The 17,699-nt window shown below is 43.4% G+C and overlaps 1 protein-coding gene across 1 annotated transcript in view; it reads left to right on the forward strand.

The window, feature by feature from the left end:
* Nucleotides 1-17,699, forward strand: part of LOC126176712 (sialin-like) — a 130,007-nt gene that overhangs the window by 85,827 nt on the left and 26,481 nt on the right. Inside the window, exons 6-8 of the mRNA XM_049923878.1 lie at nucleotides 2,010-2,162; nucleotides 10,486-10,618; nucleotides 14,723-14,964. Coding sequence (XP_049779835.1) covers nucleotides 2,010-2,162; nucleotides 10,486-10,618; nucleotides 14,723-14,964 — 528 coding nt within the window. The remainder of the gene's footprint in view (nucleotides 1-2,009; nucleotides 2,163-10,485; nucleotides 10,619-14,722; nucleotides 14,965-17,699) is intronic.

Here is a 17,699-nt window from a genome sequence, read left to right on the forward strand (position 1 = left end):
CCCCCAAAACAATTCTCTCCACTTTCTCGATCATGTCGTGAGACCGGCTTGTGCGAGCCCGAGGTTGTTTCGGTTTGTTGTCACATGATGTTCTGCTTTCATTAAACTGTCGCACCCACGAACACACTTCCGACACATCCATAACTCCATCACCACATGTCTCCTTCAACTGTCGATGAATTTCAATTGGTTTCACACCACGCAAATTCAGAAAACGAATGATTGCACGCTGTTCAAGTAAGGAAAACGTCACCATTTTAAGTATTTAAAACAGTTCTCATTCTCGCCGCTGGTTGTAAAATTCCATCTGCCGTACGGTGCTGCCATCTCTGGGACGTATTGACAATGAACGCGGCCTCATTTTAAAACAATGCGCATGTTTCTATCTCTTTCCAGTCTGAAGAAAAAAAATCGGCGGCCTTAGAACTTGAATGCACCTCTTATTCTTATTATCTCTTTAAGGTGGCTCACCGACCCAGCATCCTCTATATCCTGTTAAATTTTTGTACGTTTTTACGGAACAATAATCAAGGCTCAAGGTCAGAGAATGGGGTGGAAGAGGAGATGGACAAAGGTGTGGGAGGAAATGGGCATAGAAAGCGGAAAGAGGAGATGGACAGAGAGACAGCAAGAGGACATGCAGAGTGGGGGCAGGAGATGATGGAGAGAGAGAGAGGAGGCGGGAGGAGATGGACAAATGGCTTGAGCACTATGGGACTCAACTGCTGAGGTCATTAGTCCCGAGAAGAGGGAGAAGATTGTCAGAGAGAGGAGGAGGACGTAATAGACAGAGAGGGGGGAAGGAAGAAGAGGAGAGAAACAAAGAAACGAGGAGAATGAGATGGACAGAGACAAGGCGAGAAGGAGATTAGGATATATGTATATACAATCCCATTCATATTTATTTTCCATTTATACAGACTGAGTCACAGCAACACATGATCATGAACAGTAAATGATAATAACACAGCAGTTTGTAAGAAAAGCATTTGTTTTTTATCCAGAGTAGTCAGAAGTAAAAGAATGTACTTTCAAGCATATACGCATGATAGGATTAATAATAGCCGTAGGGCATGAAAGGGAGGCAACAGTAGAGATTGGGATGAGACAGGATGAAGCCTGTTAAGTCTAAATGTAAACAATAATGGAAAATAAAGAGAAATTAGAAAAGAAGGTAAAATTCAGAGAAAAGAAATAAAATCTCTTAGGTTCGCTGAAACGTCAAAGGACTTGGAAGGTCAGTTGAAGAAGGTCTTCAAAAGAGTAAGAAAAGAGTTTAAATAAATGTAAAAGAGGGGTAATGGAATCTACTTGAATATAGTCTGCTGTTTTTGATGGAGCTAGAGCAGGAAAGTCAAAAGTGGCGGAGTTTTGATATTAGGGCAGGAGAACAGCTGACCACGGCAGAGGGAAAGAGGATATGGAAATGGAAATGCCGTGTGGCTAGGGCCTCCTGTCGGGTAGACCGTTCGCCTGGTGCAAGCCTTTTGAGTTAACGCCACTTCGGCGACTTGCGTGTCGATGGGGATGAAATGACGATGATAAGGACAACACAACACTCAGTCCCTGAGCGGAGAAAATCTCCGACCCAGCCGGGAATCGAACCCGGGCCGTTAGGTATAACATTCACCACTCAGATACCAGGGGGCGGACAAGAGGATATGAAATGCAGACTGACAATAACAAGAAAAGTTTTTTCAAAAATGAGTCATATGTTAACATAAAATACAGATGGTTAGTGCAATTGATAGCGCATTATTGCACGAAAGAAACTCGTATTAGATCACCAGTCCAACACCCAATTTAAACTTATCAGAAATATTCACTTGCTTTAATATTCACTGCGTCATATTTTAGCTAAGCAAACTCTTGCTGAGGTGGTGACTCAATTTGAGTAGATAATGCGCATTGCCAACTGCTCTCCATCCTGTTCGCAAATGCACCTTAATTTCGGAAGTGGAATATCGCCTCCAGGACTGAATATCGTTTGCTTGTGGCTGGTTGTGCAGAAGAACCTGCCAGTGCCCTGGAAGAGCATTCTGACGTCACCAGCTCTGTGGGCGCTCGTGTCGCTCATGATCACCTTCGACTGGACGTTCTACCTGCTGCTCACCTCACTGCCGCTTTACATCGCCAACGTCTTGTTCTTCGATACACGAAGTGTAAGTATGCAAGGACTACACTTCATAAAAGCCTAGCAAACATTGGCGGCGACTGCATCGATTAGTCTACAGTTTTAGGCTAAGGTAGTGCATGGTGTCCCAGAAATGTTGCGACAAACTGCAAGGGGTTATAGAGCGTGCCTTGAGGAACCAATCGAGGATAGGAAACCGTGTCCAGAAACGTCATAGCAGAGCGAAGTTAATAGGCAACAGCGCATGTCACTAGGCCACCCCTCCGGCAGCAAAAGTGACGTCGCACGCTGACGAACCGTAGACGGAATGTCTTGCAATGTTTTTTGTTATCGGTGATGGCGACTGATTGCCACGATTTCCAGTGGAGGAGGTGAAGCCAGCTGATGCGTAGACAGGCCTGGTCTATTGAATGATATTCTCTGTTGCCTCGGTGGATGACGGTTTTGGACACGGGTTGCCGTATGCAGTTAATTTTTCTACTGGATACCAAAAAACACTGGAGATTTTAGAGGGTCCCAGGAGAAAAATAAACCGCAGCTGGAAACCCGTGACTAAAACGATCGTCCACCGAGGCAATAGAGCTCACATTCAAAGGAGACCAGGCTTGCCTAGGCTGTACGTATGTCGGTCTTCACCATTGGCGATCGTGGCAAGCGCTCACAACATTGCGGAGGGTCAGCTTACAAAGTAACGGTTCCAGCTGAAGGGGCAGCCTCGTGGCAGTCGCCGGAGCCCACAACTTCGACACTCAGTAGTGTCGTTGGATGACGTGTTCGGACACGGATTCCCGTCCTCAATTTACTCCCCAAGACGGTCTACAACCCCTCGAAGTTAGTCGTAACATATCTAGGACACACTGTATATTACACTAACTTGGCATCTATTTTCGAATCTCATTATAAATAGTAAATACTTCATATTTTAGATTTTTAAGTGCAACACTCATAGTTATCTTTAGTGTTTTAGGTACACTGCAATCATATTTGTACTTCCTCATCTTCTTATTCAAGAAGTAAGCTATTTTCTGGTTTTGATTACAGAGGACGTTATTGGAAGCACTGGTATTCCAATTTTTCTTCTGCCGTTAGATTTATATGATGACTTTTTTATCAGCGTTCATTCTTCTCTTTCTATTTTAAAAAGTTCAGTTATCTCTAAATATCTTAATTTTTAAATCTGTTCAGTCTTTCGGAGCCTTGCACATATCCCAGGAATCACACTTCTGATCTCTGTTCCTTATTAAGATGTTTAGAATTTGTCACCCATGTCCCTGAACAAAGCATCCATAGCTGTCGATTCATAAAATTTCGTTCTTCTTTCTTTCATCGTTTACCTAGATAAATCTTTTTAGATTATTCCACTTATAACCTGGTACTCAACTGGTGATCGTTATCATGATAAATGTCGTAAGTTATGTCACTGCCAAGGAGTTGGAAGTGTTCATTTACTCAGTAGGCCTATTATCTCGAACTATTTCTTATTCGGACCGGATATTTACCTCCAAATGCCATTCTCGTCCTCTTTTGTGCAGAGATCTTTTTTTGTTATATTCTGTTCAGATCTGCTGCTGTTAAATCACAGATCTGAGAGCCATCCTTAGTGCTCTGAATAAAGACTTGGTATGTTGCAGATAGCATTTTATTTAAATGCACTCTTTCGCTGATTTTAATTAACGGCCTTTCTCTAACTATATCGCCATCGTAAACATTAAAAAGTGTAGTGGATAAGCTGCAGCCATGACATATTCCTTGATCTTTAGACAGCATATGTTCTGTTTTCATCACTATTTGTGTGCGACGGTATAAGTTTTCTATGACTTCTAGAAGATGGAGTGGATGTTCTCATTTAGTCATGACGTCCGTGGGAAGAGCGTTTTAATTCTATCCAAGTTCTTTTTACAATAAATGGAAGCGAGGAGTTTCTCAAGGCTACATTCCCTTCTACTTTCAGACAGCATTTTCGGAGAAAATACATTATCTGTTCAGGACAGAATTTTCCTAAGCCTTGCTTCTTCGTTAAGCAACAGCCTGATATACAACGTAATATTTACTTAATTATTTGTACATATGGTTTATATGAGTTATTTAATAGTACTATAATCTTCTCTAGAGCTCTTCTAGAGTCACAGTTACTAAATGAAATACTTAGACCTATTCACGCCCTTAAGAGGACATATTAGAGAAACATTTGCCCGGTGCTGCATACAGGTGCAATCCGGTTAGATGCCGTTTTATGAGCTCAGAAATGCAAGAGAGATAGTACAACACGCGTCGTGTGTGGTAGTTCTTCATTTGTGTAGCGGAGTGCCCTGCTAATCAACACAAACATCAACAAAAAGATAGGCTTTTATATCTAAAGAAGAAACACAAGCTACTACGTCAATAACAGTTTTACATGAATCGAGGCTGGTTGGTTGGGTTTGGGGGAGAGGACCAAACGGCAAGGTCATCGTTCCCATCGGATTAGGGAAGGATGGGGAAGGAAATCGGCCGAGCCCTTTCAGAGGAACCATCCCCGGAATTTGCCAGAAGTGATTTAGCGAAATTACGGAAAACCTAAATCAGGATTGCTGGACTCGGGTTTGGACCGTCGTCCTACCGAATGCGAGTCCAGTGTGTTAACCACTGCGCCACCTCGCTCGGTAATAGAGTTATTATACAGGTTCCGTACTTACGTACTAATTGCAGAACATCAACTGATGGTCCCGAGTGAGGTGGCGCAATGGTGTGCACACTGGTCACGCATTCGGAGGACGACGTTTGAAACCACGTCCGGTCATCCAGATTTAGGTTTTCTGTGATTTCCACAAATCGCTCCAGGCAAATGCCAGGATGGTTCCTTTGAAAGGGCACTGCCAATTTCCTTCCCCATTCCTGACACAATCCGAACTTATGCTCCGTCTGTAATGACCTTCCTGTCGACGGAATGTTAAACCAAATCTTTCCTTCATTCAACTGATGTCACAATTTTTTGTATGACTGTTGACTACCGCCCCCCAATTGAATTATAAAAAACGAATTCGTCCTAAGAATGACTGACGAAGAATTCTTTATTGAACGAATGTATAGAACTGGTTACACACCAAATTAATTTATGGAGTGCGTAGCGGTACCACTGCCTAAGGAAACATCAGCCAACAGATGTGAACAATAGCACACAGTGAGACATATCTCCCATATTAATGAACATTATGTTAAGCAGAGACTCGGTGGAGACTATTTTGGATTTGGAAGGGGCAAAGGAGCAAGGGAACCAAATATTTGCCGTTCAATAGTAATATAAAAAAATGATCAAAGAAAGAATCCCTACACAGCTTCTGGTCAACTTGAGAAAGCTTTGGATAGCCTCGACGAGACTCAGCTTTTCAAGATATTGAAAGACGCTAGAACAATGTATAAAAATTCGGGGTTTTATTTGGAGTCTCTGAAGAGAAGAAAGTGCACTGCTGAGATGCGAACAACAAAAAGGTAGCCGGCCGGGGTGGCCGAGCGGTTCTAGGCGCTACGGTCGCAGGTTCGAATCCTGCCTCGGGCATGGATGTGTGTGATGTCCTTAGGTTAGTTAGGTTTAAGTAGTTCTAAGTTCTAGGCGACTGATGACCTCAGAAGTTAGGTCCGATAGTGCTCAGAGCCATTTGAACCATTTTGAACAAAAAGGTAGACCAAAATCAGAAGGGGAATGAGGCAGAAATATTCGCCGTCACCCGCATTAATTTAAACACAGACAGAACGCATGGATTAAGTGAAAATTTCGTAGCAACTGTAGTAAAAGTTCGCGATCGGAAAATAGATATGTCACACTTCGCAGATGATACCGCTGTCCTGGGAGAAAGTTAGCATCAGCTGCAACAACTGATCACTCAGATCGACACCAAACTTTCGTGATGGAATTCCAAATTAAATAAGACCAAAAATAAATAAGGAAAATAAAAATAGCAGCACAGAAATGTTAGGATAATAGGCAGCCAGAAAATATAGAGGAATTCAACTACTTGGAAAGCGAAATAACATCTGATGGTAGAAGCAAACAGGAAATTGTTAGTATACAACCAACAAAATTAGCTTTCGATAAGAACACAAAATGATTCGCTTAAAGAAAGTATTGTAACTGAAATAAGAATGAATCTGGTAAAGAAGTCTGTATGGCACATAATAGTTCACGGAAACGACACGTGCCCAGTAGGAGCAGCATGAAAGAAAAAGAATTATTGCATTTGAGCAGTGGTGTTGTCGGAGATCGTCAAAAATATTGTGGGTTGACAGTATAATGAATGAAGAAGATTTGGTTCGATTGAGAGAAAAGCTGATGTATGGGAGGTGTCAATTAGGAGCAGGGTTGCATTGATGCTTTGTCAAGAAGGACTGCTATAGACAATTAGAATGGAAGAATAGCTAAGAGCGTCCCATGCTGAAATACGAGGGGCGTTTAACAAGTAATGCATCACATTTTTTTTGAAAGCAAATTATTTTTATTCATGATTATAATACACTATATTACTCCTCACGCTTGTGACTACAAAACCCTATTTTTCAACATAAGTTCCGTTCAATGAGACGGCTTTACGCCACCTTATTGGGAGGCCCTGCATACAGGCATTGTACCACTCTACTGGTCTACATCGGAGCCATTATCCACGTACTGCTTCCCTCAGTGACAGCTCTCTGCCTGGAACGCACTTCCGTTACAGACGCCATTTTGAAGGCTACGTACACCAAGGCCACCAACCGGAACTTCATGAAACTATAGGAGCTGAAGCGGGAATATTCGACGATGTCCCACAACAAATTCTGAAATTTTTAAACCGTATTTCGCCGAGAAAACGTGTGTTGGGTTACTTATAGACACCCTGTAACGGAACAGAAATGATGGTGGGCTGACAGTAATTTGAAGCCCGCGCGTCTGAAACGGGCGCGCTTGTGTGAGACTGCCAGGGAGTGCACCCTGATGCCATCTATTGGCGAAACTGGGAATTAGCGCTGCCTGTCAGACAATGCACTAAGTTCTCGGAGTCAAATGTATTCTTTTTCTTGGTAATTATAAGTTATTACTGTATAATTTAATGTTGTAAAGAGCTAGTAGTAAATTATTATGACTGGTATGAACTCCAGGGTAGTAAATATAAATATTCTTAAATACTAAATGATTTCGGTAAAAAGGTGGTAGGGGAACGCCCCCACTCTTGGTGATACGAGCGTAGCTAGGGGTAGCTGGAGACACAGAGACTGAACAATGGAATGGCCTGGGGAGTGTTGACGTGATCGGACGTGCGTAACTGTGCTCACGCAAAAGTGATTGTGCAACAGCGAAGAGGCGAATATCGTCGCCGTTTTTGGAGTAAAACGCGACGAATGGTTGTTGAAGCCGCCTCTATGCCACTGGGGCTGATTGTAAGAGTTCCTGTGCCCAGATTTTATGGCGGACGTGCAGTAGCTTATACGAGTGCTACAGCTCGTAGTTCCAGCCGCCATTAAGGGCATGAGGCGTGAAGAGCTGCGTTAGCCACATGCATCTCACCACCAGCACCGGCACGTCTACCCAAGGCAAGACTGCTTGCAATTGTTAAGTCGAACTTTGTATACATGTAAAAGGAGAATACCAGTTTTCTTTTATGCAAGTGCAGAGGACAGAATATAGTAATGAGTAAAATTACGACGCATGTTGTTCATTGTAAAGTGTAGTAACCTCAAACATAGTATAGTGAAATCAGACTGAGGCCACCATCGCCTCTTTCATTTACAATTCTTTTGGTTGTAGAATACTTTAGCGTATAAGAATGTTGAAAAGAGCAATGGTCACACCAGAATGAGTCGCCTATTTACAGTTACTTAAATTTTTCTGAGCAATCTTTCAAGTAAAGTCACTTAACTAATTCTGTATCAATGGTCCAAAGAGTAATATCCAAAATCACTAAATAAGTTGAAGGATAGAATTTTGTTAACCGAAGTTGCATAAACTGTCTTGGTAGTAATTACCAAGCCAACTCACAGAAATTGAGAGAGTATTTGCTTTGTAGAATCATCTAGAATGATCAGAAATAGTAATATTCAGAATTAAGTTTAAATTCAACTCAAGCCATTTCACTTTGAAACGAGCCAAAAATTGATTTATTCTTTTGCTCCTTCAGAGCTGGCGACCGTAGTTATAAGTATTTTCAGGAGGATTCGACGGTAAGTCTGCTGCTCTCGTCGTGCTGATAGGATTATCCACTGCTGCTAGCAGTGGTGATTGGATACATAAGCTCACTACCAAGTTAAGTGGGTCAGGTAGGCAGTGTTACCGTGTGAACTGTAGGGCACTGTAGGCCGTGGATCGAACCCGTTCAATCATCACAGCTCTTAGGGAAATAGTCCGGTTAGGAGTGTACTAATCATTAGGTAAATACTGGCGAGTAACGGTCAAAAATGTATACGCAAGTGAATTTAGCAAGGTCCACGTAGCACCTAGTTAATGTGGTGCAATGGCGAGGGTAGGAGTGGAGTAAAAGTGAGCTGAGCTTGTGGCAGCTGTGCTGGATTCAAATATTAACTACGTGAATTCACTACTGCCTCTTACCATTGGGACTGAGCTATTTACAGTTAAAATACGTAGCAGTAAGCGCAAAGGCGTGACAGCTACAAGTCCGTATTGGTTTTATACATACGGAATTAGGAAGTGGGTCATTCCGTCAGTGGAGGGGGTTAAAACAACCGAGTCAGTGGAGAACATACCCCATTTACTGATGGAAAGATTCAGCGGTTCGGTCGCAACCCCTCGTACATTAATAACAGAATAAAGGGAAAAAAAAGCTTGTAGAAGCTACACCGAGGTGAGGAGACTAACGGAAAGTCGAATATGTTGGAAAATGTTTACTGCACGTAAAAGTACGGGTTGAACACTGAGGAAGAAAAGGAAGGGGAAAGAGAAGAAGAAGAAGAAGAAGAAGAAAAAGAAAAGAAGAAACCCATTAATTTCTTGAGGAAGGGGACCAAAGCCTTTATAAATTGTTTAAGTGAGGTCATGTCCGCTTCTGGTTGTTTATATTTTTTTATGTATTGATGTAGTTTTGCCCTCATCCCTTTTTCAAGCGCAGTCATTCTGAGTCTCGTATTCTCACACGAACGACCAGGAGTGCTTTCATGTATTTCGTTAGTCGTTGCCCCTATTGCTTCTTCCGAACTTATAAATTGGTATGTAAGCGACGTAATTTCTGTCATTTATAAGTTATATTTATAACATGGAATTGCAAAAATTGATTGTCTTGAAAATGACGTAGTTCCGAAATAAAAATAGCACATAAGATAAAATATAGAATTGTAAGCGTACGCGGCCTCGGTCTAACAAGGCTAGGAACGATTATTTTTGTAAATTGGAATATCATTGCAACTTAGTAAGCTTCTGCAGTTAAGAAAGTCTGTCTTTTCTTAAACAGAAATGACGGTTGGTTTTTAAATCCGGAGCCGGTCATACGAGAAAAAAAAAATGCGATCCTAGAAGGCTACGTAAAAAATCCTCTTACTTACAAGTTACTCGTGACGTCATTCTAGAAAAATAAACACTTTCCAAGTTTCAGTCTTAATCGCTCATGTCAATCATATCAACATACTCTGTATTTTTGTTACCTCACGGCAATATAAAATGTACAGTATGAGAAAAACTGCGCAGTACATTCGTAGCTGGAGACGTATGAAAGTTACAAACAGGTAATATCTCTATCGCACAGAGGCACACGATATTTGCTTTTAGGACTATGTAACTATTACCTGCATCACTAACGGTTAAAAAAAACATTTTTTCCCGTGAAATGCTCAAATTTAAAAGAACAGTGTTGTCAAAGATCAAGTGAAATAGTAAGTCCTCAATTTTTTTGGTGTGTGCCATATAGGACAAGGAATAAACGGTAACCTGGTTACGGTTACACTCAAACAATTGAACCTCAGTAACCTTTGACAAGCAGATCAAAAGTTGGTGTTAACTTTTTATTCGTGGTGTTCAGTACTATCTTCTCTGCCAACTAAGAGCCGTCAATATGGAAGATGTTTTGGAAAACTTTTAGAGAAAGATACCTAATGACTACAATACTACACGTGACAAATTCACTGAGGTGTGTTTTGCGTCAAGTACGAAATGTAGGACATGAAACAGCAATTTCTAAAAGTATTATACAATAAACCATATGCCAGCAGTAACATTGTAGCTGTAAAATTTTGGAAACAAATGTTACACAGTATACACTGTATCTAGAGACAGACTACATTGCTATCGTTGAGGCGGTAATACACACAACAATTAGAAAATTATTTACTGTAGTTTTAGAACGCTGGATCTCTAAGAGACTTCGGAGTAGCCTGGAATATGCTTGCATACTGTGCAGAACGGACTCATCTCTGCCATTCCTCAAATCACCGGCAGTGTCGGAGTTCTGTTCAGTGGCTGGCTTATCGACTACGTCCTCCGAAAAGGGTACATATCCAAGATCAACGGTCTTCGTATAGTAAACGGATTAGGTAAGTCACTTTGATGTTGCATTCAGTTTAATGATTTTCATGCGTCTACTTACTCAGTATTTCTTCACACTAACCGTACCTTGTGGATTAGGCATCTAAAACGTACTGTCAGTCTTCTTTCCTCCTTCTTCCTGACGTTATTCTGTGTCTTCACAGGGTCGGTATATTAATCTGGATTTGGCAAAATTAGTGTTAGAGGATGGTTGTATGACCTTTCTGTCATCACCCATTCCGCCCCCCCCCCCCCCATGCCCATCACTTTTCCATCGTCCACCTCTCCCCAGTTGTCCACTGGGGCAAAATTTTTATATGTCATACGTCTGCGTCTAGTGTTAACACACGTGAAAATGAGTGAACGTTTTCGAAATGTTTGGAAATCGTGTAACTGAGGCAGGACGTGGGTACCAAGCCGGTATTCGCCTAGTCGGACGTGGGCAACTGTCTAAAAACCGCACCCTAGCTGCCCGACACACTGGCCCTCGTCATTAACCAGCCGGGCGTGTTCGATTCGGGGAAGGATCGACTTAGTTGCGGCCTAGTTGCATTCACAGCGCCAGATTTGCACCTGATGCCCAAAATTGGTACTTTTTTGCCAGAATAATTCGGTTCCGCATTACCGCATTAGAATATCTTCCACGTTTCGCTGCTGCACGATAATTACAGCCTGCACTGCACGTTTGAGAATAGTTGCACTTGCTGTACTAGCACTTCAGAAAAAATATACAGCACTTATGGCCCTAGAGAAGGCACGATTTGTCGGTCCTGGTATCCAGACGTGACGTCAGGCTGGATTTACACTCGCAGTGACTTATCGGACCTCGGGGAGCGCCAACAGGAATGTGGAAACGAATCGCGCAATGTCTCGGAAGGGACAGTGAACGAGAGGCAAAGATGTTCCTCTCTCCCCGACCTACCACTGGCAGTAATTATGGGGCTGAGATTCTTCTGAGGTACCGACAGTAGCGCTGGTCAACTGAACCAACGAACTTGGTCGGTAGCAACAATTTTACAGTTCACCCGGTACCCGGATCCTTCGTTATTTAATTGGCCGACCAAAACATACATCACTAGTCGGATCCCATACATTGGGAAGGAATATGTGTTAGTAAAATCATGCTTTTTTGCAGGGGCCTTTAGCAACAGCCTTAGGGGGGTTTCCTGAACGAACCTTCACACCAGAGTATGCAGTTCTTGTCAAACTTTCTTGCAGATGTCGAAAGGTACTGGCAGAAATGAAGTTCGAAGGGTGAGTGGCTATTCGATCCATCGTGGATGCTCTGTCCCTATGAGCATTACCGCAAGGTCCGGTTCCGCTTCGGTACACAGTTTCAGTGTGGAGCAAAATTTCAAAACTAGCCCACTGCAGAATGGAAGCTAAATTCTAGTTTTCCTAGGTTATTCACAAATCATAGTTTTACGCAGTCTTGAATGTTTGATGAAACAAAGTGTAAGCAGACTGATACACTATGTGATCAAAAGTGTCCGGACACCTGGTTGAAAATGACTTACAAGTTAGTGGCGCCCTCCATCGGTAATGCTGGAATTCAATATGGTGTTGGCCCACCGGTAGCCTTGATGACAGCTTCCACTGCCGCAGGCATACGTTTAAACAGGTGCTGGAAGGTTTCTTGGGGAATGGCAGCCCATTCTTCAGGGAGTGCTGCACTGAGGAGAGATATCGATGTCGTTCGGTGAGGCCCGGCATGATTTCGACGTTCCAAAACATCTCAGAGGTGTTCTGTAGGATTCAGATCAGGACTCTGCGCAGGCCACTCCATTGCAGGGATGTTATTGTTGTGTAACCACTCCACCATAGGCCGTGCATTATGAACAGATGCTCGATCGTGTTGAAAGATGCAGTCGTCATCCCCGAATATCTGTTCAACAGTGGGAAGCAAGATGGTGCTTAAAACGTCAATGTAGATCTGTGCTGTGATAGTGCCACGCAAAGTAACTAGTGGTGCAAGCCCCCTCCATGAAAAACACGACCGCATCATAACACTACCTCCTCCGAATTTTATGTTAGCACTACACACACTGGCAGATGACGTTCACCGGGCATTCGCCATACCTACACCCTGCCATCGGATCGCCAAATTGTGTACCGTGATTCGTCACTGCACTGTTCAATCGTCCAGTGTTTACGCTCTTTATACCAAGCAAGGCGTCGTTTGGCGTTTACCAGCTTGATGTGTGGCTTTTGAACAGCCGCTCGACCATGAAATCCAAGTTTTTTCACCTCTCACATAACTGCCAAAGTGCTTGCAGTGGATCCTGATGCAGTCTGGAATTCCTATGTGATGGTCTGGATGGATGTCAGCCTATTACACATTACGACCCTCTTCAACTGTCAGTGATCTCTGTCAGTCAACAGACGAGGTCGGCCTGTACGATTTTGTGCTGTACGTGTCCCTTCACGTTTCCACTTCACTACCACATCGGAAACAGTGGACGTAGGGATACCTGACAGTGTGGAAATCTCGCGTACAGACGTGTGACACAAGTGACACCCAATAACCTGACCACGTTCGAAGTCTGAGTTCCGAGCAGAGCCCTATTCTGCTCTCTCACTATGTCTAACGAGTACTGAGGTCGCTGATATGGAGTACCTGACAGTAGGTGGCAGCACAATGCACCTAATGCGAAAACCGTATGTTCTTGTGGGTGTCCGGATACTTTTGATCACATAGTGTACAGAGTTATTACAAATGATTGAAGCGATTTCACAGCTCTACAATAACTTTATTATTTGAGATATTTTCACAATGCTTTGCACACACATACAAAAACTCAAAAAGTTTTTTTAGGCATTCACAAATGTTCGATATGTGCTCCTTTAGTGATTCGGCAGACATCAAGCCGATAATCACGTTCCTCCCACACTCGGCGCAGCATGTCCCCATCAATGAGTTCGAAAGCATCGTTGATGCGAGCTCGCAGTTCTGGCACGTTTCTTGGTAGAGGAGGTTTAAACACTGAATCTTTCACATAACCCCACAGAAAGAAATCGCATGGGGTTAAGTCGGGAGAGCGTGGCGGCCATGACATGAATTGCTGATCATGATCTCCACCACGACCGATCCATCGGTTTTCCAATCTCCTGTTTAAGAACTGCCGAACATCATGATGGAAGTGCGGTGCAGCACCATCCTGTTGAAAGATGAAGTCGGCGCTGTCGGTCTCCAGTTGTGGCATGAGCCAATTTTACAGCATGTCCAGATACACGTGTCCTGTAACGTTTTTTTCGCAGAAGAAAAAGGGGCCGTAAACTTTAAACCGTGAGATTGCACAAAACACGTTAACTTTTGGTGAATTGCGAATTTGCTGCACGAATGCGTAAGGATTCTCCACCGCCCAGATTCGCACATTGTGTCTGTTCACTTCACCATTAAGAAAAAATGTTGCTTCATCACTGAAAACAAGTTTCGCACTGAACACATCCTCTTCCATGAGCTGTTGCAACCGCGCCGAAAATTCAAAGCGTTTGACTTTGTCATCGGGCGTCTGGGCTTGTAGCAATTGTAAACGGTAAGGCTTCTGCTTTAGCCTTTTCCGTAAAACCGTCGGCTGTGGTACGTTTAGCTCCCTGCTTGCTTTATTCGTCGACTTCCGCGGGCTACGCGTGAAACTTGCCCGCACGCGTTCAACCGTTTCTTCGCTCACTGCAGGCCGACCCGTTGATTTCCCCTTACAGAGGCATCCAGAAGCTTTAAACTGCGCATACCATCGCCGAATGGAGTTAGCAGTTGGTGGATCTTTGTTGAACTTCGTCCTGAAGTGTCGTTGCACTGTTATGACTGACTGATGTGAGTGCATTTCAAGCACGACATACGCTTTCTCGGCTCCTGTCGCCATTGTCTCACTGCGCTCTCGAGCGCTCTGACGGCAGAAACCTGAAGTGCGGCTTCAGCCGAACAAAACTTTATGAGTTTTTCTACGTATCTGTAGTGTGTCGTAACCATATGTCAATGAATGGAGCTACAGTGAATTTATGAAATCGCTTCAATCATTTGTAATAGCCCTGTATACACTGATAGAGAACTGTCACATTTCACCTCTGTGGGTGAGCTGGGAGCCAGGCGTGACTGCCGTGTTGACGTACAGGAACGCTGGTGCCCGCGGCGACGCTTCTGGTGGTTTCGGTGGTCGGCTGCAACACGGGCGTCATCATCGCGCTGCTCGCCATCAACGGCTTCTGCATCTCCACCAACGGTGCCGGCCCCTCCATGAGCATGTCCGCCATCGCGCCCAACTACGCGGGGACCATCGTCGGGATCGTCAACATGTTCGCCAACTTAACGGGAATCGCAGTACCGTACGTCGTCGGCGCCTTCACCAGCGCCAATGTAAGTTGCTCGATCTCCAGAGTCTTAATGCAAGTGGTTATAAGTTAGCTGTGTATTCCTATTTATGGAGTATGAATAAAATGAATGAAGTAGTAGATGTCAAATTCGTAAAAAATGAATAGAAATACAAAAATGTAGAGTTACGTAAACTGCGTATAGATAACGGCTACTATTGCGAAATGCAGTATCTGTGACTGTCACAACAGAAGGACTGACCCAGCATATAGAAAAGTCAAAACAACCTTTGATGAAATCAGAAGCAAGGGTGGTAACATTGGTATTGCAATGGTAATTACACTGTTAGTTTCAGAGGAGAGAGCAGATAGATGGAAAGAGTACACTGAAGGCGTCTGTGTGACGTGATGGACTTGGAAACAGGAGTCCATGGAGAAGAAAAGGAGATCCAGTATTAGAATCAAAATTGAAAAGAGCTTTGGAAGACTTAAGATCGAATAAGGCAGTAGGGATTGATACCATTCTACCGGAATATCTGAAATGATTGGGTGAAGGGTAAAAAAGATGCAATCGCCATCCCCGAATTGCTCTTCAACAGCGGAAAGCAAGAAAGTGCTTAAAACGTCAATGTAGGTCTGTGCTGTGATAGTGCCAAGCAAAACAACAAGTGGTGCAAGCTCTCTCCATGAAAAACACGACCACACCATAACACCACCATCTCCGAATTTTACTGTTGGCACTACAATCGTTGGCGGTGTTGTATACAATGTATGAATCTGGCGATATACCTTCTCACATCCGGAAAAACATACACACAATTCCGAAGATAGCGGCCGGCCGGAGTGGCCGAGCGGTTCTAGGCGCTTCAGTCTGGAACCGCGCGGCCGCTTCAGTCGCAGGTTCGAATCCTGCCTTGGGCATGGATGTGTGTGACGTCCGTAGGTTAGTTAGGCTTAAGTACTTTTAAGTTCTAGGGGACTTATGACCTCAGAAGTTAAGTCCCATAGTGCTCAGAGCCATTTGAACCGAAGACAGCAAGAGCCGTCAAGTGCGAGGACAGCTCATGCATCCAAGTTGCTTACAAGAATAATATACAGGAATGGAAACGAAAATTGAGGATCTGTTGGATGATGATCAGTTTGGCTTTAGGAAAGGTAAAGGCAGCAGAGAGGCAATCCTGACGCTACGGTGGATCAAGACTGAAGAAAAATCAAGACACGGTCATAGGATTTGTCGACCTGTACAAGGCGTTCAACACTGTTAAATAGTGCAAAGTGTTCGAAATTCTGAGAAAAACAGGGATAAGCTGTGGGGACAGACGGATAGGAAAAATTAGAGTGGGAACCAAGAACGAAGTGCTCGGATTAAAAAGGGTGTAAGACAGGTATGTAATCGTTCGCCACAACTGTTCAATCTGTACATCAAAGAAGCAATGACGGACACAAAAGAAAGGTTGAGGAGTGGAATTAAAAATCAAGTTGAAAGGATATCAGTGATACGATTCGCTGATGTCATTGCTATCCTGAGTGAAAGTGAAGAAGAATTACGTGATCTGCCGAATGGAATGAACAGTCTAATAAGCACAGAATATGGACTGAGAGTAAATCGAATAAAGACGAAAGTAATGAGAAGTAGCAGAAATTTGAAATACTGAAAAATGTAACATCACAACAGGTGATCGCGAAATAGATTAAGTTAAGACATTCTGCTGCATAGGCAGCAAAATAACCCATGACGGAGAGAACAAGGAGGACATCAAAAGCAGACTAGCGCTGGAAGAAGGGTGTTCCTGGCCAAGAGAAGTCCACTAGTATCATAAGCCTTAACTTGAGGAAGAAATTCCTGAGAATGTACGTTTGGAGCACAGCATTGTAAGGCAGTGAAACATAGACGATGGAAAAACCTGAAAAGAAGAGAATCGAAGAATTTGAGATGTGGTGCTACAGAAGAATGTTGAAAATTAGGTGGACTGATAAGGAATGAGGAGATTCTCCGGAGAATCGGCGAGGAGAGGAATGTACGGAAAACATTGACAATAAGGTGGGACAGGATGGTAGGACATCTGTTAAGACATGCCGGAGTAACCTCCATGGTGTCAAGAGGGAACTGTAGAGAAACTGTAGAGAAAGAGATTGGAATACGTCGAGCAAATATTTGAGGACGTCGGTTGCAAGTACTACTCTGAGATGAAGAGGTTGGCACAGGAGAGGAATTCGTGGCGGCCCGCATCAACCCAGTCAGAAGACTGTTGACTCAAAAAAAAAAAATTGATCCACCCAGAATTTCTTCTTAACTTTCGTCGTTTTGCTTTTTTATTCAGTAACAAAAGTAAAATCATACTTAACAGATTGTATGGTGCCGCGTGCTTCCCGACTGTGGGCTTTGCAACACGCGACGTAAACGTGGTGTTTCCTGACCACAAATATTTTAGACCTGTCTTTTCCAACGGTCAAAGGAAGCCGAAACAATGGGGGAGGCTCTGGTCGGGAATGCCACGGTGCAAAACTGGTTGGGTGTCAGCCATGGGCACAGTAAGATGCCATGATTGCCTCCATTGTGACTTTATGGTGCTGGACATGTCATGGAAGACTGTAGTTTTAATTGATTATTCAGTAATGGTGGGATGTAATACCACGATACTCTACTTAAAGAGAGCCAACCAGGCCTTACACAACGTTTATAAAACTATGCGCTGTATACTTGGAAGCTATTTACTCGGAAAAACAGCAATACTGGTAGCTATGTTCTAGCCGATATAATGGTGGAACTCAAACCTACTC

This window comes from Schistocerca cancellata, chromosome 3 (genome assembly GCF_023864275.1).
Source record: "Schistocerca cancellata isolate TAMUIC-IGC-003103 chromosome 3, iqSchCanc2.1, whole genome shotgun sequence".
NCBI classification, from domain to species: Eukaryota; Metazoa; Arthropoda; class Insecta; order Orthoptera; family Acrididae; genus Schistocerca; species Schistocerca cancellata.